Source organism: Hakea prostrata, chromosome 1, assembly GCF_041222555.1.
Source record: "Hakea prostrata isolate BN-2017 chromosome 1, UWA_Hpros_2, whole genome shotgun sequence".
Taxonomy (NCBI): Eukaryota; Viridiplantae; Streptophyta; class Magnoliopsida; order Proteales; family Proteaceae; genus Hakea; species Hakea prostrata.
Window position 1 is genome coordinate 70,848,560 of NC_142600.1, and position 23,431 is coordinate 70,871,990.

General features: G+C 38.6%; 1 protein-coding gene across 1 annotated transcript in view; it reads right to left on the reverse strand.

Moving 5' to 3' along the window:
- The window catches only part of LOC149029731 (uncharacterized), a 34,755-nt gene that overhangs the window by 10,902 nt on the left and 422 nt on the right, over positions 1–23,431 (reverse strand). The window contains exons 3-4 of the mRNA XM_089142065.1: positions 12,259–12,332; positions 11,206–11,323 (exon numbers count right to left, since the gene is read on the reverse strand). Coding sequence (XP_088998191.1) covers positions 11,206–11,323; positions 12,259–12,332 — 192 coding nt within the window. The remainder of the gene's footprint in view (positions 1–11,205; positions 11,324–12,258; positions 12,333–23,431) is intronic.

The window sequence follows — 23,431 nt, forward strand, 5'->3', positions numbered from 1 at the left end:
GGGGCTGATTTAACTAGGGTTGGGCCCCCTAAAATTGGGCCAAAAAACCAAACCCAAAAAAGGCACTTAAAGCCGTCTGAATACACTAGGGGTATTTTGGTCATGTTTTAAGCCTCTTGACTGAGTACCCTCCATCCAAGGTTTATGGATTTACTTTTGGTTTTCTGTTTGAGTCGGCAATTTGACAGTTATAGTCCTTTTAAAGTTGTGTTGAATTAATTCATTGTGTACCTTATCTAGAGGGGATCTTATCTTTTATAGTTTGTTTTTATTTGAAAGTTGTTACGTTAAGTGTCCTAATAAGATTCCAATCTAAGGGTTGTGATCTTGTAATAATTAGATTCCTTTTTGGGGCTGGTAGTCTAGTGTTGGGATCCTCATCTATTAAGGATTCCCAACCCCAATCAGAGTCTTTTATGCTATAAATAGCCTCTTCTTGCATTGTAATTTTTGGCTTGAGTTTATGAATGAAATTGACTGAAGAATTGAACGTGAGAGTTGTGGGAGCCCTAGAGGTAACCTGCGCTGGTTTTCAGCTATTGCTTCTGCAATTTTCAAGTTGTTTTCTTCTTCTTCAAGCACTCAAGCAACAATTCCAGCAAACCTTCTCAGCATACAAATATGTGCCTTCCCCCACTCCTCTCTCCTGTGCAAACATTCCCAGCCCCTATCCCTGCTGCTGCACCAAACCAGCAGCCCCTCTACCTCCCGCAAGCCCTAGAATCCCCTTCCCCTTTAGTCCCCTGCAACTCCAACCCCTTCCCCTAGCCACCGTGACCTTCCCCCACTCCCCCTCTTCCCCACGGCTTCCAAATCCCAACCCCATTAGGATTCTCCACCCCCCACTCCCCACTATATTTCAACCCATTCTACCCTGATTGGAATCACATAGGCCCCTATGTGTAATGCCCCGCATCTTTTTCTATTATTATTTTATTATTGTGGGTGAACATGTCATTGTGGTCAAGGTCAGACATCGCTTGTGGGTCCCACAACAGTGGAATTAGACTGAACTGAAGATGAGAAAATGATCAGCGTAAATTTTTGAACCCAGAGGTATGAATATTCACACTCCAAAGTGGGCCTGTGTAATTAAAAGAGTGGACCCACAAACCCATAAAGAATCCCATTAAAAAGATATATATGATATATATATATATTATATCTATTATATATATAAAGATATATTATTATATCTATTATATATATAAATATATATTATCTATATACGTGGGACATGAGGATGTGGCATTGGGAGTTGGGGAGAGTGGTATCATTTAATAAGAGAGAGAAAGAAGGGGTTGTGGCATTTTTATAAAGCAACAATGTGTTGATCCATATGCATATCATGTTTGGATTGTACATAATGTAATAAATGAACAAGATAAAGAGGAAAGTGGACGGAAGAAGACAATGGAAAAGACAAAATGGAAAAGTGAAGAAAAAGGGTTAAGAGGTAAGAGAGAGAGTTAGAGGGGAGGCGTAAGTGAGAAGAGGAAAGGGGAGTGAACAATTCATTGCAAAAAGCTAGGAGGTAATAGAAGTGAGAGAAAGAGAAAGGGATGAAAGGAGAGGGAAAATAGATGGCATGCGTGAAACAAAGAGAGAAGGAGTTGAGAAAGAGTCAAGAACTAAGAGAAGGAATTTCAGAATGGAGAGTAAAAGAGAAAATCCAGAGAGATACGAGTTATAACCGTACTAGTTTGCAGAACTATGAAGAGAGAGAGGGAAGAAAGTGGAGGAGAAGAGAAAGAGGAAAGAGAAGGGAAGATTTCAGATTTACGGAAACGATGAGAATATGGTTAAGGAGGAGAGGAAAGAGGAAGAGTAAGAGGAGAGGTAGAGAGGAGAGAGAAAAGAAAGAGAAAGAGGAGTTGCAGAACGAAGGAGAAGATGAATAGGAAAGGAGAGAGAAGGAGTGAAGAAAAGTGGAAAAAGAGAAGAAAAGATAAGAGAGGAGAGAGAGGAAGACCGTGGGGGAGGAGAGAGAAAGGAGGAGAGAGAAAATAATATAAAAAAAAGGGGAATTTTCTTGTTGGCTCATGCATTTCTTAATAGTCATAAATTGCCGTTAATTGTTCGAGATGCAGGGAGAGCGGATTTTAACGGAACTTGGGCCAAGACCCACACGCATGGAACAAGGACAGGTAAGTAATATTGACCAACCTATGTATGATTAGTGGGTGTTTTTCTTTAATAGATATGTAGCATGCACATGGTAACATAAAGTCTATGTTATTTATTCATTGATGCAATTTATGGAAAGTGTACAATAAATGCCTTTGTGTATTGAACAAAATGCATGGAATTGGATGACAGTTCAATGACTGGATTGAATTGGTTGAAATGGAATGTGGATAGTGTGCTTGAACTGTTAATCATGAATTTGCAAGAATGTTTATGCATGTTAAATGTAAATTATCATGCTTTCATATGTAAATGATGGAATGTCATGAACTGTGTTCAGAGGAGATTGAATGATATCATGCTCTCATGTTTAAATGATTGAATTGTATGGAAATGTGTCTAGCTTTACTCATATGAGACTGAATGATGATTGAAGTGAAAAATGTATATTGAAATGGGCAGAGCATGGTAATGCAATACTAGAATTGAAGATGAAAAGAGTAAAAGAAAAAGGAATAAAATGTAATGGCTTTTATAAGTCCTGGTACTTATGTACCCAAATGGGAAGGCATGAAGCAAGACTGAAAAGTGAAAAGATTTGAGTCTATGCCGATGGCAATCCACAAGGTGTACAAGGCCTTGTGCCTAGAAGCCACTTCGGTAGTGAAGAGACAGAAGCCACTTCGGTGGTGAAGAGACTGAAGCCACTTTGGTGGTGAAGAGACGAAGCCACTTCGGTGGTGAAGAGACAGAAGCCACTTCGGTGGTGAAGAGACTGAAGCCACTTCGATGGTGAAGAGATATGTGCATCCTCTGGATTTGCCTAGGCTCAAGACTATAATGTCAGATAACTGAAATGCAAGTAAAAGAAAAGGAAAAAGGAAAAAGAAAAGAAAAAGGAAAAAGGAAAAAGAAAAGAAAAAGGAAAAAGAAAAGAAAAGGAAAACGAAAGGAAAAATTGGAATGTATGATGTTATATGATTATTGATGCATGATGAACTGCCTGACTTAATTGCATGGTTGTCCTTTATTGCTTACTGGGCCGCAAAGCTCATTATTGTAAATGTTGACAGGTACTCAGATTCATGATAAAGGCAAGGTGTTGCCATTTGTTAATGCCTTTAAAGTTGAAGATGTAATCTCATATTCCTTTCGTTACGTTTGATGTTTGTATAACTAGACTGTGCAGATATATATTCTTTTGCCGGGAAAAATGTTTTGTGTAGCATTTTGTTTTTATTGATTATAAAAAGGTGTTAATGAAGAGGAGCTGTCATGTGCCCTAGTAGAATGTACATGATGTGGACCCCACCAAGCCTGTGAAAACTGGGGTCGTGACACTATGTGTCATCCCTACCATTCTTTTCTTCCAAACAACTGCAAACCTAACCATATAAAAACCTGCAGTTCATCTTCAACCTTAGAATTCTGCAGAATTTTTTAAGGTTTCCAGAAATCTGATTCTGTTAGTCTGATCAATTGGACCTCAATCTAGTTGAAAGGACAGCAATATAAGTCAGTTCTATACAGCAGAATCAACAGGGAGAGCCTTCTTTCACCATAGCTGAATCCATCCAACCCCTAGTTTTGTGCTGGTTCTTACCTAAGAAGATCCTGAAGATCTAACCCAGACCCTAGGTTACGTTAGGGGCATTTAGAGGCCTCCAGTGAAAGTGGTCATGCCACCTCAATTGACTTTAGCTTATCCTTAAATGAAGCTCCTCACAAACCAGCTCTAGTATGATTGTTCCTTACCATATATTTCCTAGTTTTGTCTCTCATCCATCTAAGCATCTTCATTTCTATTACACTAAATTAACCTATATGATGCTTCTTAACAACCCTACACTCCGCACCATACATCACAATTGGTCGTATGATGGTCCTGTAGAATTTTCCTTTGCGCTTTAAAAGAATACATCAATCACACTAGACACTAGATGCACTCTCTTCACTTCTTCCGCCCTATTTTTATTCTTTGGGAAACATCATCCTCTGTATCTCCTTTTTCATTTATAATTGAGCCTCAGTACCTTAAAAATCACTTTGTGGAATCTCATTATCATCAAGTCTCACCACATCATCATCCGTCTGATTACGACCAAAGTTACCCACTAGATATTTTGTCTTTGTTCTACTTAGTTTAAAGCCTTTTGATTCCAAATTTGCTCTCTATGATTCGAGCATATGAACCAGAATATGGCAACTAGACTGACAAGGAATTTTTTGATGCTACAATACCTAATCTATGGATTGACCCTACTTGAACCATAAAAATAGATTGGAAAAGTATACTAACCATTGGGAGTCTCAAAACCAATAAAAGAGGCAAATAGAAGGAAAACAATCAGGATAGCAAAAATATGGTAAAGAAAAATGATCTTCCCAATGTAGATAAGTAGTTAAGGAAAAATTATCTAAACCCTCCAAGAGCTGAGGGGGATTGAAAAGGCACTATGAGTTGTCATTGGGATTGGGAGAAAAAGATGAAAGTAATATGAAGGAGTGAAAAGAAGACTTAAAGAAAAAGGAAGAAAAAGGAACAAAGAAGCAGATGCTAGGGGATTATTTTGAGGAAGGGGTAATTATTTGATCCTTGAAAGGGAAAGACTTGCAACAGGATAAGAAGATATGACTGAAAGTGTTAAGTGTGGAAGAAATAGGGGCGTTTGTCAAATCCCTATTGTATTTATGTATTAGATTTAGTTGGTTAGGGGATGTGTCCCAAATAAGGTCTACTGTGACTCTTAATGTTAGTGGAGTTGTAATCATATTAAGTAATTAGAGGGGAAAATTGTAATTACATTATATAGCATTGGATTTCCTAGAAAGTCTATTTGTCAGTTTATAATAAAGGAAAAATACTATGATAGGGTTGGGGGGGGGGGGAATTAATAATAATACTAAATGAAGAGCCAAAAAAATTTGGGGGGGAGGGGGAAGGGAGAGAAACAAAGCAAAGCTCCAAGACTAGGAGTTAGAATTGAGGGGTAAAAAAGGGAAATACTTAAACCCCAAGTAACAACAATGAGCTTATTTCTTGGAGGACCTAAAAATGGTTAATGGGGAAGCAAATGAAGTCTGGAACCAAGGAAGCTTGCTTTAACTGTTCTGACTCACACTTACATGATTGCCAATCAAATGAAATATTGTCAATACAGCATGGTGAATAAAAAGGGCAAAGACAAAGGAACATCACGGGGGGGGGAATTAGTGAAAAGAAGCACTGGTTTAAGCATCTGAAGCAAGCCAAACACAAAAAAAGGGATCCTAGGTGAAAAAAGAGAACCACTGAAGGTTAGATAATGTAAAAGGCCCCTAGAGAAGAGAAAGGCAGAGCTGTAGTGGTGAAAAGAGGGAGAAAAGGAGCCTGTAGGATCCAAAAAGAGAAGAAAGCACATTGAGGGAGGTGGTGGATTTTTTTTTATTTTTTTTGGGGGGGGAGGGTGGTTGTGGGGGGAAGAGAGAGACCAAAGAAAGAAGAGAAGAAAAAAGGTGGTGATTGCAATGGGGGGGGGGGCCAAGATGGAGCAAAGCAAACGTGATAGCATTAGAGAAGATGAAGATGCTGGTCCGGATAAGAAGTACAAGAAAAGAGAAGGAACAAAAACAAGTAACCAGCCCTAGGGTAGAATGCACATATGAGAATACCCTAAATGCCCAAACTACAAAAAAAGATGTATGATTGAAACTCGCAGATAGCTATAGGTTTAGTTGGTTGATCACAACATGAAGAATGTCCATGTCCTGGTCTATGTTGAGTCCCAGTGATAGAAGAGGAAAGCAAGGATACCGGCGAAACGAAACGGGGCAAACAAGATTAACAATATTTCCCCGCCCCCCCCCCATAACGGAGAAAAGGGGGGGGGGGGGGGAATTTACAAAATCCGAATTATCGATTCGCTCCTCACCCACACCAGAGCCTCTCCAGTTCTAGGTGGGATATCCCGATCTGACATAAAACGACCACTCACCGACGGGTATAGCATTATCGCGACGATCAAGCGAGATTCACACAAACCGGGTGTTTTCATCCGAGAGGTAAATTGTTCTCACTAAACGTTTTTTTTAAATGCATGCCATAATATTGTTGGATGGGTATGAAATTAATATATGTTGAATACAATAGGCTGATCTACAAACCACGGAGTGAAATTTTTTTCACTAAGTAATTTATTTATTTATTTTCGAGGCGCAAAAATTGTATTTTTATACATTTTAAATGCTTGCTTTTTGCATGATATATGTGTTGCATTGTGATTGAAAAAATATATGTGAATCCCCATGGGTCGATCTACAGACTCACGGAGTCGGAATAATTTTCGACCCAATAAATAATTATTTGATTTTTTGAAATTTATTAAAATATGAATATAAAATATAAATAATTATGAAAAAAGAGAAAAAATTAGGAATAAATAAGGAAAATGATTTTGAAAATTAGAGAAAATTATAGAATACCATATAATTATTTTCAAGTGCTTCTGTATGGTTTCATTGTCGGTTTTGATATGGTAGCCTTTTCTTTTGTCGGAAAAAATTTAAATATTGTTTAAAATACTATATTGGTATTGTTTAATTGTTTATGAAATCATTTTTGTTGCAACAGACCAACAATTATCATGTCTAGCAGTGGGAGAGGAGCAGGTTCACAGGGCCAGGGACAGGGACAGACACAAGGAGCGGCGCAGGGGAGGGGGGGCTGATCTGCATGGCAAGATTGTGTTGCAATTGATGGCAACAAAAGTAAAACAAGATGCAACCGTGGTAAGGAGTTGAATTCGGGTGGCATAAGTAGGTTTAAGGCTCACATCACCGGTAGTTCAAAGGATGTGGCCACCTGCACTGAGGTGAATACGGAAATCAGAAAGGCAGTTAAAGAGATGGAGAAAGACAAGGGGAAGAAGAAACAAGAGAGGAGAAAGGTAAATGAAGCATTGGATGAGGCGGTGCGGGCACCCTCATCTTACGAGTTGATTCGATTCGATCGGGAGGTTGATCCCGTTGATTTGAGTGAGCGGGAGGAGAGGGATGTTAGACGGGCGATGGGCGAGAGTAGGGCGATGCGGTACCGGGAGGAGGAGAGGGCCGAGCTAGATTTACGGGAGCTGGTACCTCTAGGCCCGTAGGGGTTGGAGCATCCGGATCGGGGGCTGGAGCATCCGGATCTAGGGACGGGGGTGGTATACGTGGTATGTTCAAGCCGATCACGAGTCAGAGGGTCCCTTCTACGGCTGATGTACGGGGATCACGTCCACGTGACTATCCACAGAGGTGAATCCTATCCTGAGAGCGGGATCCCGATATTTTCAAAAATAAGGGGGCCAAGCAGCCCAAGATCACAGGTGCATGGAAAGGGATGGCGAAGAAAGTGAAGAAGGCAGTGTCGAAGTGGATGTACTACAATGCGGTTCCACCACATACGGCACGGGGTCCTTATTATAGTAATATGGTTGACACTATTGCAAAGGCGGGTCCTGGACATCGTGGTCCTACCCCTAATGAGGTGTTGACCACTTTCTGGCCGTGAGGAGAAGGAGGAGCTGCAAGAGTACATCAATAGTTTGAGAATATTTTGGGAGACATATGGATGCACCATTATGTGTGATGGATGGACCGGTCCGACAAGAAAATCTATCATCAACTTTATGGTGTATTGTGATCGGAAGACTGTGTTTCTAAAATCTGTGGATGCTACGGGCATACAAAAGACCACGGGTATATTCTTGGACTTTTGCGGGATGTGATTGATGAAGTTGGGAAGGAGAATGTGGTGCAGATTGTCACCGACAATGGCGCCAACCAAAAACGGTGAGGTCGATGAATACACTGGATATAACCTATATGGACACCCGAACTCATGTATCAACCTCATGTTAAAGGACATCGCAAGATCAATATATCCAGAGCACGGGGAGAGGCCAACGGTAACAAATTCACACAATCAAGCTCGCATATAATGAGGAAGCATGCGGTGGTGAGCTAGTGCGACGGCCTACGAGATTTGCAGAATTCATCACCCTCAACATCGGGAAGGAAGACGGGCTGAGATCCATGTTCATCGAGGAGTGGTTCTCATGGGTTGGATCAAAGTAAGTAATTTATCATAGTCTCACTATTTGATTTAACAAGTTGTTAACCAACATTTATACTATGAAATATGAATATCTAGTATGTAGTATTTATTACTAACTTAATGTGTTTGTGATAATTAGTACTAGTAGTGGGCGCACCGCCGACAACAATCTCGCGATGAGTTTGGAGGAATGTGAGAATTGTGTTGGAGACCTTAGATCCTATAATAAAGGCACGTATGGTGATCCTCCTCGGGGCCCACACCCACATATATGCACCCGGAGCGAATAAAAACAGCAATCCAAAGAGCTAACCCCGGAGGTTTTGTTGCATACTTGAACATTGTGATGCTAGATGGACCCTACAATGCATCCGATGCATAGGGCGGGTAAGTAGTTAGTGTGGGTTACTACTTATTATTAATAATTTGTAACTTGTAGTAAATATTAATCTTGAGCGTGAGTTTGTGAATTGTGCAGCCTATTATCTCAATCAAAATATCAGACACCGAAAATTTGGGATTGCGGTCGGACCGGGCCGATGGAGGTTATTGGAAGTTAGAGCCAAACCAACGTCCAATCAAATTGCCATATGGAAGTTAGAACTGAAACTTAGAACTTAGTACGCTTTATTTGTGAAAGAATTTAGCTAACCATCAATACAAATTATGCAGATAAAAACTTTAGGGATGCACAGGGACCTTTGGTTATGCGCCAAAACCGACAAAATTATGATCCAGTTAGATGCATGATTACATTTACATATAAGTGATATAAGTAGGATTTTTGTTAAGAATTAAAGTATTAACTTGCATATGTGATAATGCAGTGAGTGGTGGACTATATGGGGAGATCAGAGAACCCCGAAGAGTGGCAGTGGATCCTCTCCCGGACTTCCGCCTGGTGTGAGAGGAATTGGAGACATTTGGGATGATCACTCCCAGAGGAGGAAAGGGGAAGTCAACCCCGAATGACCTCGTGTTTTGTCACTACAACATGAGGCTGAAGTTAGAGAATACCCGTATAAACACTAACAATGGACAAACAAAGACATCCCTCGATGATATCTCGAGCCACGAGATGACCAACATCCACTCACGATTGGTTGTTGGATAGGGGCGAGCCGGTGTTAGACCAGCCTGGAGGTAGGCAAACCCAATCATTGCTCAAGCCGGGAGTTAATGTAGATGAGTACATGGCCCAAGAGGGCAGGTAATCGGGGGGCCGCCACGGTGGATGAGGATTGGATGGTGCAGCCGGCACGCAAGATGATGATCCAAATGACACCCTCCCGTCCCGGTCATACGGAGGGATGATGATGAAACGACGGGGTGGTGGTGGTGGTAGTGGTGGTGGAGGAGCACGGGAGCGATATCATGTCCAATCGGAGGCACAGGATCCCCCCGGAGAACACGGAGAGACCAGACACACACCACCCGGGATGACGATCATGGTGGTGAGCACGTGGTCGCCACGAGCACAATCGGCCGGGGAGGGGGAGTTTCAGGGGGGAGAGAGCAGATATGCATGGCCAGCATGGGTATGGGTCGATGGCTTTGGTTATAGTGACGATACTCGATCATATGGCTCATACGACCATTTCGATCCGATGGACAGGTGTCGGGAGTGATGGGGTCCATGACCTTGGAGGAGTCCGCAGGCTCCACACCTATGGCATGGTGTCCCTCGCATGGACACGATGATACGCGCAGGAGTTCGCACTATGGATATAATGATGGATCTTCCAGAGCGCGCGGGAAGGCGACATATGGTGGTTGGGGTAATGATGTTGGGGTTATCGGCATCAAGGTGTCCCGCATGCCCATGGCTCACAGAGAACTGCATGTTGGAGGCAACATACAAATATCCCGATGCTACGATGTCAATGAAGAGCTCCGTTCACGTACCCCCCGAGGGGAGTAGTTTACCGCATGGATGATGAAAACTACAGAGCACGGTCTGATGTCAACAACCATCAGCATGACATGTCTTGGAGTGACTTCAAGAAAATAATGGAGCGGAAGTTTAATGTTGTAGCCATGGGCCTGACCCAACTATCAACGGAGACAAGGGAAGACATGGATCCACCAAGGCATAGTACTTGGATTGAGTAGTTGTATTTGTATTATATATACTGTATTTTCTACTAATATAATAGTTTTGTGCTTATTTATGTTAGTTTAATTGTTTAAAATAAGGTGTAAAATTACGGTTACGGTATATACAGTCGATTATATGCCGATCAATAACACCAATTTGAGTGAGTTTTTAGGCAAAACCAACCATTCCATTGTGTTTATTGGCATCAAATTAGGCTACCCACCAAATTTCAACTCATTTGGACCAAAAAAACCCATCGAAACATGAGGGAAATTGCCGATGGGTGGCGAAATGGGAGTGGGCGGAACGGACTCGTTCCGGATAGAAGAGTTGTTTCTTATTATTCATTGTTTCCTAGCAATTAGATATTTACCTTAGTAGGTCTATTTACTGGTTAATAAATGGAGGAAGAGCATGCCAGGAATAATAGAATCCTACCATGGCATTTTGGGTTTGCAGATACAGGTTTCAGGTCTCACAGTCTCTCTTACCGGTTTTCCACTACAGAAAGTCACCAACATTTGGTTCCAAGATAGGTTCAGGATGGGAAAGACCAGAAGGTTCTTAACAGAGCTCAGGTTAATATTTTAGTGGACATACCTAATTTATTGATTTGAGGAATCCAAGAATTGGGAACAGGTTTTGAACTCATCCAGAGTAGCCACAGAAGATATCAAACGAGTTTTCTCCCAGGAGATACCCCTATATCTCCAAGTCAATAAGCAGTCCCTATCACATTCAAGATGGTTTTTGGACTATGCCAAACAAAATATTTTCCAATGTATGTAAATATTCAATTTTAAAATTCATAGGAGCCATACAATTTCCATCTGTTAGTGGATCAAGACTTGCCCAAAGAGAAAAAATGAGAGCAAGAAAATTATGTTAGTGGATCAAGACTTACCCAAAGAGCAAAAATGAGAGCAAGAAAAACACTCCCAATATACATAGCTGTCGCATAAATGCGAGACGAATCAAGCATCATGCTTATTTGCTGACCTGGCCCGATAATGAAGACTGTGCTGCCACACAGAAGTTCATGTTCAGAATCTCATTTGTTGTATAAAAAAAAAAGCCTGCAGAACAAAAATCAATCTAATTCTGCCCAAATCATATAAACTAATATGTAATGTTCCAGGAGAAAGTGGCATATTCTCTGGTGCTTGAGGACATCGAGCAATTAGCGTGTAGTCCAAGACAGTCTTAATGATGTTCCTTAATGCCACTAAACCACTTGGGCAGGAGTGAACCAACCGCAGCTGATGAACAAATCTGCCCACAGCCATTAATAGTATACTGGTAAAAATTTTCAACCCAAGGAAGAAAGAAAAAAAAAAGGGAACTGGTTTCACAGCCAAAGTTGACCAGCTCAAGACAATGAGGGATCTCAAATCACAGGTTGCTTTTACTTTCTTGGAATTTTATTTTCTTTTATTCACTTTTTTTTTTTTTTGGGTTGGTGCCGGGGGGGGGGGTGAAGTTCCAACAATGTCAAATCCTAAAATAAGTCAATAGATAGGGGGAGGGGGGACCAGTAGAGACCCATTCTAAGATAGGAGACCAAAATCACCCACGCAACAAGGAGAAAAAGATTCAAGAACTCTTCAGTTGAATTTAATTGGAAATACAAGGATAGAATTGTTCGGATTCAGAATGTAATCCAGGCCAACTCAAGTAAATAAGTTACATGATGGTCTCTTTTTTTTCCCTAAATACCATTTTTCTTCTTGGCTGCTTTAAATAAAAAAATTACCAGTTCTATAACAAGTCTAGCAAAAAGGTTGTCACGTGACTAGTCAACAAAAAGAAAGAAAAAAAAGACCTTAGTCCAATATATAGCCAAACCAAATTGGGCAGTGGTGGGCGGCCAGCCTAATTACATATAATTCAAAGGATAGTTAATTCCAAGACATATACACAAGCAATAAGCAAAGTAAGCCAACGAGTACTAACAGACCTTCCCACTGCCAATATGTTGCCACAGCTGAACATTATTGCAAACTTGATGGGTCTGGCAAATACAATCAATGACTGCAAAAGAAGAGAAAGGAAAATGTTTAAGATAACAGTTTGCAGTTAATTACAAGCTTTACCCTTTTTCATAACCAAAGCACTTCCATTTTTATTGTCCAACTGATACTGATAGGAACCCTACAAGATTCATTAATGGACCCTGTGATGATGCTCCTATTCTTGGCAATCAAGCCTGCAACATCACCTCAAAACACACACAAAAAAATAGAGCAGCCGAATAATATAGGCAAGGCAGGAATTGACGCTATAATGAACTCTCCAATTTGATTTAACAATTACAATTAACTACGGCAATGCATCGAACTGATACATGCTACCCAGCGATTACAAGTAACTATGATAACTGCAGCTTCCCTACCAAAACCTGAGAAAACTGTTCGACATACCCCCCCCCCCAATTGAGAGTCTGCCTCTCCCCTACGAGCTCAGCTAGCCCACTACTCACTCACTTCTTTCCACCCCCTATCGCCTCCCTTCCCGTCCAATATATAACCCAAACAAAAATCCTAACTACTTTCCACCCCACCATACCCTTGAAAAATCCCCGACAAGAAAGTGGCTGCTCCCCAATCTGTATTGTCCTTTCATTCTGTCCCTCACATGGTCCCATGGTTTGATCCCCTGTATTCCTCCCCTTCCACCTGCTGTGGTGCACCCCTTACGCATGAGTGTCTTAACAGTGCTTCCCCCTTCAGTTTCAACCTGCCCTCAAGGTGAACTGTGTCCTCCATCAAACGTTTCCACTGTCTGCATTCCCTTGATTCCATGTCTGCTGTCAAATCCTCTTCTTCCTCTTTGTGTAGTAGCAAATTGAAAAGTTTTCAAACTAATTATAAAATAAAGATTGTACTATTAAATTAAGGTTTGAGTAAATATTATGAAAACAACAGAAGATCTAGAAAGTTATAGAAACTAACTTTAATTGATTATGCTTTATGTCATAATCAAAATGTAAATTATTCTTTTTATGATCAGATATTCAATCAAATAATTGGAGTTCTATTTTTTTTCCAAGCTACCAAAATTCAAACAGTCATGTTCAATGACTGTTAATAAATTTGACAAGGAACTTATCCCTGAAAGTCATACTTTCTAAGTTTTTGAATGGTAAACTGGTAAACCCAACTTTTAGTAATGTGCGTAAAGAACATGAAATTTTCTTAAACAACACGTCAATTACAAAGGAAGTTGAGGACATTGAGATAAGCATTCACAATTTCATTGAACTTGATGATTTGAAAAGTTAAATTGATATAAAAGAAAAACATGTGTTTGGTAAATAATTTATTTATAATGTATTTTAAAGATTGTTCAATCATTTACTTATTAAATAACTTCACTAACCATATTGATTCATTTTCATCCTTATTTTGAATGACATTAGGATTATAGTCAAAGTTAAATGTTTAGCTATAATAATAACAACACAGACAAATGAAAAAGGAAAAAAAGAGAAATTCAAATTATCAGCATGAAGCAAGTTTTTCTCCAATATTATTAATTTTATAGAATTTTCTATAAAATTATCAATTAGTTTATTTTCTTTCCTATTGTTTATTTTTCTTTAATATTAATAATTTTATTAAATTTTCTAAAAAATTAATAAGTATTTTTTTCAATTATTTATTAGGTTTGATTCTATCATATTCACCTATCATGTTAACCTTGTTCGGAGAATACACTATTAAAGAATAAACAAGCTAATGGAGATTGCATCAGAACATTCAATTGTGGCTTTTTCATCAATAATAGCATCATCCTATGAAGATAAATGAATTTATAATTTTTAAAACACCTTATTACTCAAAATTATACAATATGAGAATATTTTTATTTTTTAGAATTTTCTTTATGTACAATTGGATCCACATCGATAGATAACAATTCCAAAATTTTTATAATTGTTACGTAATAATTTTTTACAAAAGAAAATTTTATTTACCATATTTAAAATTGTTTGGAAATATTTTTTTTTACATTATAGGTTAAAATCGGATGTTGGTATCGTGAAAGTTAAACATGACAAATTAGGAGACCAAAAATATAATAATGCAAAGCATTAACGCTGAAGGATTTAACTAAAAACCCGTTAGAATCTTTTAAGAAAGATATTTATTTACCATCTTATTTCAAATCAGCCTCTCTACAAAAAGTAGGGGTAAGGCTGCCTAGAAAATCCCTTCCCCAAACCCCACAGTGTGGGAGCTTCGGCACTGGGTACGCCCTTTTTTTATTTATTTACCATCTTATTCTTTAAAATAAAATTTCTTTTATTTTTAACATAATATATATATCCTATGTATGCACATTTACAGAATGAATGTTATTATATAAAAGGATAATCACAAATATTGAAAATCTTTAACCATGGTACAATGCATGGTACTCCCATTGAAAAAATACAATTAAATGGAAAAACTACACCTTGCACCTTGTGACAAGCGTGGAAACGAGAATGCAAAATACTATATATATATATATATATATATATATTATAATTACATCAATTAGTAGTTAAGTGTTTACTCATAGGTTATTAAGAAAATTCAATGTATCGGATTCCACATGTACTATAAGGATTACAATGTTTGATGCTATTCAAAATATTATTGGATGTTTAGCAACCAAATATGCAGCATCGTAAAAAGTTAAATATCATATGTATTTTATCATTCATCCAAAATAATATATAAATATATTTTATTAGAATCGTGAATAAAAAATTTTATTAGAATCATAATAGAAATTATTCATAATACTAATTTAAATGACTTCATTAAAATATAATGTTTTTTTTTTAAACTAGTTTTGCAGCATAAAAACAAATTGGATTCATATCAGGGAGGGGTGCATTCCTTCTACTTCAATTTGGATAGCATAAACAACTACAATATAATATTAAATGCAGTTGTTACAAATGCAATCAAAAAGGAAAATGATAAAACGAAACAACTAGTTGATTTAGAAGAATGTATAAAGATGCAAAATGCAAAAAGATCAAAGTAGATAAAAACTAAATATAAGAGGTCTTAACTTTTAAATGTATTGGACACTTGCATTTTCTTTTTTTTTTCCAATAAAAAACTTTATTTGAATGTATTGTTCTAAATAGATTTATGTATTCCGTTATTCTTGCATTTTTAGTGGGTTATTTTTGTGTTTGTTAAGCCAAACATTATGGAGTACTAAAAAGTGTATTCGCTTCCCTATCATCTTCACGAGTCATTCAATTGTCATAGAATTTAAATAAAACTTTTTTTCTAAGGTCAAGGCTTGCAACCTCAAAAGTTCTCCAACTTATTTCAATCCAACAATTTTAGATAAACTTTTTCTTATCTATTAAAGATATAAAGAGCTATAATTAAAATATACCTTTCAAACCCAAAAAAGAAACACCTCATTCAAATGTCATTTCTTATGGCTCAGCCATATACAGAAAGAGCAACATGCATTTTCAGGTACGGTACGGTACTACGAACAACCCATTTACTCAATAGGAGTCTATATATATGTACTTTATGTTTGCAAACGAGGTCACTAGGAGATTTGGGATTTTTGCTTTATGGGTGAAAGTTTTTGTAACACCGTTCTCGGCGATTAGCTGTGAGATCTCCATTTTGTTTTTCTTCTACATAGTGAAAAACTCTTCCTCTTTGCCCGTTGCCCAGCACTCCGCATTGGTGTTTCAACCACATTAAATCTTTATGTGCTTTCATTTTGTTTTTATTTCAATTCGTTATTTTTTACGTTGGTTTTAACAAACTAGTATCAAAGCTTTAGGTTGTTTTTTATCTATACATTCATAGCTTCTTTCTTTTCTTTTTTGGTACAAAGGGGCTTTATTAAGCCGGGGATTGGGATATTAATATTGCCTCATCAAGAATCGAACCCACGACCTCTTCACTAAGAGGTGTTGGTTTCACCACTAAAACAGCTCCGCGTTGGCAACATTCATAGCTTCTACATCAACGAAATACGATATTGAAATTCAATGAAAAAATCAGTTTCAATTTATGGCAAGTTTGGATGTTGGAAATTCTTGCTCAGTAAGGAGTGAAGAAGGCCATATTTGGGAAGGCGAAGAAACATGCGGCTATGTTTGAAGATGATTGGAATGATATGGATGATCAAGCCCTCACCGTGATTCAATTATACCAATCAAAACAAAGTTCTGCAAGAAGTTCTCTCGGAGAAGACAGCAACATAATTGTGGTCGGCCTTTAAAGTTTGTACCTCCCGAAATCCCTCACCAACAAGTTGAGGTTAAAACAGAGTTATATACTTTGCGAATGGGTGAAGGTACTCCTCTCAAATCTTATATTGCTAATTTTAACTCTATCGTTAATCGTCTGCAAAAGATAGATGTTAAAATTGAAGATGAAAGATTTAACCCTATTATTGTTATATTCACTGCCTCCATCATACAAGCACTTTAATCTATGATAGAAACCATCTCAGTTGCGGATGTCAAAACGAATCTTTTAAATAAATATAAAATTGATGAATTGACAACCAAATCTAAAGGTGTTGGTTTGACAGCTAAAGGAAAAACTACGAGAGGAATTTGAACAAGAAGAAGTCTAGGTCAAAATTAAAGAATAAGAACTTGACCGGTAATTAATACAAGAAAAAGGAGCATATCAAATCAGAGCATTACAGGCTTTACGACAAGCAGAAAGCAAGTGGTGGTGCTAACCAACAAAAGAAAGAAAACTCTACAGCAACTAGTGTTGCTAAAGATGGGAGTGATCCTGAGATACTATTAATGTCTGATGACAAAATCAAACCACAAGCCAAATGGATCCTTGATTCAGGGTGTTCCCACTATATGTGCCTAAACGTGTTTCTCCACTTACAAACCTTTTCGAAGTGGAGTTATGCCAATGGGGAATAATTCTCCTTGTAGTACAATTGGAAAGGAGAATATCAGAATCAGGATGCATAACGGTATTATTATAATTCTAACTGATGTCTAGCATATTCCTGTGTTTAAAAGAAATATCATCAGTCCAGGCACCTTTAATACAAATGGGTGCAAATACACAGCTAAAGGGGGAGTTATGAAGGACCATAAGGGTGCTCTCTTATTGATGAAAGGAAAGAAAGTTGGTAATTTGTATGTCTTGTAGGGTACAACAATCACTAGATATGTTGTAGCAGCTTCACCAGTCTCTTATTCAGCAACTACAAAATTATGGCACATGAGACTAGGCTATATGAATGAAAAAGGGATGGCAGCGTTGAGCAAAAGGGGTTTATTTAAATTTCAAAGCACAAGAAAGATGGAGTTCTGCGAGCATTGTGTATTTGGGAAGCATAGGAGAGTTAGCGTCAGTACTGCTATTCACATGACCAAAAGAATGCTGGACTACATCCATTTAGATCTGTGGGGGCCATCCAAGGTTCCTTCAAAGGGAACAGGTGCCAAGTATTTACTTAGCTTTATATTGATGATTATTCTAAGAATGTTTAGGTCTACTTCTTTAAGCACAAAAATGAGATGTTGTTACTTTCTAGCAATGGAAGTTTTGATTGAGAAGCAGACTAGAAAGCAAATTAAAAGGTTAAGAACAGACAATAACCTAGAATTCTATGAAGGAGACTCCAATGACTTTTACAGGAATGAAGAAATTGCAAGATCCCATATAGTTGTGAAGACACCCCAACAAAATGGAGTTGCAAAACGTATGAACAAAGCCTTGTTAGAGAAGGCAAGGTGCATATTGTCAAATGCAGGATTGGGCAAAGAGTTTTGGGGAAAGTGGTAAACACAACAGCATGATTGGTGAATAGGTCTCTCTAAACAGCTATTGAGTGCAAAACTCCAGAGGAGGTATGGTTAGGTAAACCTGTTGATTATAGTAATTTACAAAAATTTGGATGTCCTTCTTATGCACATTTGAATGATGGGAAATAAGAACCTCGAGCTAAGAGGTATATTTTTCTATCAAGAGTCAAGGGATTCAGGCTATGGTGTCCTGATCCAAATAATCCTAAATTTATTATTAGCAGAAACATAACTTTTGATAATCTACTATGTCAAACCATAAAAACTAAACTCATATACAAAATGATGAAACTCAAAAAAATTCTAAAGAGAAAGTGGAGTTTAAGTGGCATAATCAACTTCAGCTCAGCCGCCCACTCTTACTAAAGAAGAAGGTGCTTCAGAGAATCAAGAAGAAGAGTATACCATTCCCGAACCAGGCCAAGGAGGACCATTTAGCCATCTCAAAAATATGGGTCTGCTAAAATTGTTGTTCATGCATTGTTTGTTGCAGACACAATTGAAAACAATGAACCTACAATATTTTCTGAAGCTATTTCTTCAGTTGATTCTTTGAAGTGGTTGTTGGCTATGGATGAGGAGATTTAAGTCTCTTCATAAAAATCAAACATGGGAGCTAGTTAAGCCACCCAAAGGGAAGAAAATTGTTGGTTACAAATGGGTCTACAAGAAGAAAGAATCCACCACAGGAGTTGGAGATGCTAGAAACAATGCACGATTGGTTGCAGAAAGGCTACAGTCAGATATAAGGTGTTGATTTTAATGATGCATTTTCACCTGTTCTTAAGCATAGTTTCATTCGTGTTTTGCTTGCTTTAGTCGCTATGCATATTTGGAATTGAAGCAACTTGATGTGAAAACTGCATTCATATATGGTGAACTAGAAGAACAGATTTAAATGCATCAACTTTGAGGGTTTTGTTGTAGAGGGAAGAGGGGACCATGTTTGCTTGTCCAAAAAGTCCCTATATGGTTTGAAGCAGTCTCTTAGGCAATGGTATAAGAGGTTTGATTCTGCCATGGATACTTTAAGTTACATTAGGTGCAAGTATGACTGTCATGTATACTTTTGAAAACTTTTTGAAGATTCATTCATATATTACTACTATATGTTGATAAGTTGATTACTCCTAGAGATATGATGAGATCATCAGGCTGAAGCAACAATCAAGCACTAAATTTAAAATCAAAGACTTGAGGACAATGAGGAAGATTCTTGGTATGGAAATCAAAAGGGATAGAAATGCAAGAAAGCTATGGCTATCTCAACAGAAATGCATAGAGAAGGTATTGAAGCATTTTAGTATGAAAGATGCAAAACCTGTTAGCACTCCAATTCTATCACCTCAAACAAATGAAGAAGTTCCATCATGTCATGTGTTCCACATTCAAATGCAATTGGTTCCATCATGCATGCTATAGTGTGTACTTGACCTGATATTTCATAAGCAATTAGTGTGATGAACATATATTTATCATGTCAATGTAAAATTCATTGGAAAGCAATGAAATGGATACTTAAGTATCTAAAGGGGATCTCTAGTGTGTGTTTGTAGTTTGGGAGGAATGATGACAGATTAACAGGTTATGTTGATTCAAATTATGAAGATGATCTTAACAAAAGAAGGTCATTCACAGGATATGTGTTTTATTTTAGGAGGTTGTAATCAGCTGGAAGGCTACTTTACAGATTGTAGTTGCATTATCTACAACAGAACCGGGGTATAGAGCGGTGACTAAAGTAGTTAAAGAAGATATTTGGCTTAGAGGCTTGATTGGGGAACTCAGTATGATTCAGGAGGTGACTGTTGTCCATTATGATCCCATAGTGCTATTCACTTGACTAGAGATCAGATATATCATGAGAGAACGAAGCACATTGGTGTTAGGTATCACTATATCAAGGAGATAGTCGCTGAAGGCAATATCCAAGTGTTAAAGATTGGTACTAAAGACAATCCAACTGATATGTTGACAAAGCCTTTATGTACTGTTACACTCAAGCATTGCTTGGACTTGATTGGAATTGGTCGCACTAGAGCTTATGAAGGGGGCTATTAGAGAAGATGAAGATTATTAAACTTAGTCAGAGAATTCATGTCAAGGTGGAGATTTGTTGTGTTATGATCCAAATTCTAGTACCCAATTTTGAAGATGTGGACTCACACCAACATATTTTTGTAGGTGACCCGAATGACTTTTTTTTTAGATTTGTGATGGAAATGGAGGGCTTAAGCCACATCATTGATCTAGGTTTATGAAGGAGGTGAGGCGCAGCCCCCCGCGATACAGTTCAACCCAACCCAGTGAATCGACCTGTCTATCTGATTAGAGTATATATACATATACTTCATGTTTGCATACGAGGTCATTGAGAGATTCAAGATTTTTGCTTTAGGGTTTTGGCTGAGTTCTTATAACACCATTCTTGGCGATTGGTTGTGAGATCTCCATTTTGTTTATCTTCTACATAGTGAAAAGCTCTTCATTTTCGCCCGAGGACATAGCACACCACATTCATGGTGGGAGACCGCGAGACCGGCGAGACAACCGCGAGACCGGCGAGACAAACCGCGAGACCGGAGAACCGGCAAAACCGGACGAGACGGCGAGACGCGAGATGGGACCGCCGAGATCCACCATACTCGCCAACCGCATATCTCACCAACCGCCAACCGCCCAAACCGCCAACCGCGGAACCTCAAACCAAAGTAGATTCAGCCAAAGCACGCAACACAGCACACTACAACCAACACCCACGCAGAACGCGAAGACTATATAAACCAACGGGAACACACTACGAAAGTAAGAGTAATACCAAGAAGACGATGACAAAGAGATGTAGAACACAGATTCAAATGCCAAGGAAACAGTAATAACCGCACCAACCACAGCATTAAGGTTAAAGGTAAAACCGCACCAACCACAGAGGCACAAAGGGAGACGAAACACAGGGCGCCACAAACCAAGCCACAGTGGTCAAAGGCACAAAGGCAAATACCAGTTTAGCCCGGGCCCAACCCACGAGAGGCACCGAGGCGCCAAAAGGCATCCCGGAGGCGGACCGTCTCGCCGAGAGGCGAGACTGGTTTTCATGGGCGGTCTCCCACCATGACCACATTGTGGTGTGTGAACCATGTTAAGTCTATGTGCATTTTCGTTTTGTTACTATTTCAATTCGCTATTTCTTGGTGCTCGTCTTAACAGGCAGATATTTGACCTTGCAACTTTTTCACTAGCTAACACGAGTTCATCAACCTTGGACTCCATTCGGCTTCTAACGATTCCCTAGGATCAACAGGCTCTACTACCAGTTGATAAGAACCCTATAAATTCCATTAATGGAACCTGTGACGAAGCTCCTCTTCTTGCCAAACATGCTTGCAACTTCACCTCAAAAAACACATACACAAAGCAACTGAACAGTATAGTCAAGGCTGTAATCAAAGCTATAATGAACTCTCCAATTTGATTCAACAATTACAATTAACTGCAGTAATTGCAATGAACTGATACATTCAATCCAGTGATTACAAGTACCATGGCCACTGCAATAGCAAGCTTCCTTCCCAAAACCTGAGAACACTGATCGACATAACCCTACTGAGAGTCTTCCTCTCCCCTACGAGCTCAGCTCGCCCACTATCCACTCACTTTTTTCCAACCCCTATTCCCTCCCTTTCCCTCTAGCATAAACCAAACAAACTTCCTAACTAACTACTTTTCACCTCGGTCATACCCTCTGAAAAATCCCCAACAAGAAAGTGGCTGTTCCCCAATCTGTCGTTGTCCTTTGATTCTGTCCCCCACATGGTCCCATGGTTTAATCCCCTGTATTCCTCCACATCCACCTGCTGTGGTGTACCCCTGTGCATCAGTGTTAATACAAATACACTTAAGTGTTGTTGTTGTCACAAATACAACAACAATGACTAATTTAGCAGTAAACTTGAAGAAAGAGGACAGAAGATAGAAAATGAATCATAACAGTCCGTTTAACAAGTACATTTCACACTTCCATATGGTGCCATGTTAGATGGCAACAACGATATTATGATCCCCATACAAAGTGTTATGAGAATGCCCAAATAACCTCATTTCAACCTGAAAGTTCTCCACATTGGAAAGTCTCATCCCATCAGTGGAAATGTGTAAGAGTAATTCAAGCCAACACCTTAAAATGGTGTTATATGAGCTTTTATATAATATCAACGATAGGCATCACACTGGATAGCAACAGAATCAATGATTTTTTGTTAGCTTTTTATTTTCATTATGTAAAAGTTAATAATGGTAACAAACCAAGTATATTTAACAACTATGTCGAAAGAGAAGACAGAGATAGAAGACGGAAGGAGAAAGAAGTTGTCAAACACCATAGTCCAGAATACAACCAGGGAAAAAATATATATGACTAACTTATGAAGCAAAATACTCAAGTTGCGGGAAGGTCCTGCTACTGCCATACTCCTAAAGTATCCCTACTAACCATTACTGGTCTTCAAGAGATCTTCCATGAATCATCAGTATTACCATTTGGAATAAAATATGCAACATTATTGGTCGTCACACTGTTCATTTGCAACCTTCTGTACTGGATGCTGAAGGAAGCTGATACAATAAGCCTCAGACAAGGTTTCATATTATCTCCTGTCTGTAAGATTCTTTCTTCAAATTTTTTATTTTTAATAGAATGAAGTAAATTGTGTTCAGAACTAAGATAGGATGGATGAAATGGAGAGATGCATCTGCAGTGTTGTGTGATTCACATATTCCTTTAAAACTTAAAAGTGAATTTTATAATATGGTCATACGACTGGCTATGATGTATGGTGTGGAATCTTTAGTAGTGAAGAAGCATTTCATTGTTTAACTACTTGTAGCAGAGATGAGGATGTTGAGATGGATGCATGGCAAATCTATGAAGGATAAAGTAAGAAACGACCATATCAATGCTGAGTTGGGAATAGCTCTGATACATGAGCTACAAGATAGTCATTTTGGGGCAACATGACCATATTCAACAGAAGCCAGCGGATGCTCCAGTCTGGAGGAATGATTTTCTTAGATAGAAAGAACTAAAAGACCCAGGGGCAGGAAAAAATTAAGCCTAAGTGAGGAATGAAGAAAGATATGTATCCTGTATGACTTTGAATAGAGCTGATTGGAGAGCAATGATTCGTGAAGTGACTCCATGTAGATGGGATTGGATAAGGTTATGTTGCTGTTAGGCAGGAAAAATTAATAAGTTAATCAACGTGCTTAACTAAATTTTTGTAGCCAAAGTACTACGCAGCCAATTACTTGA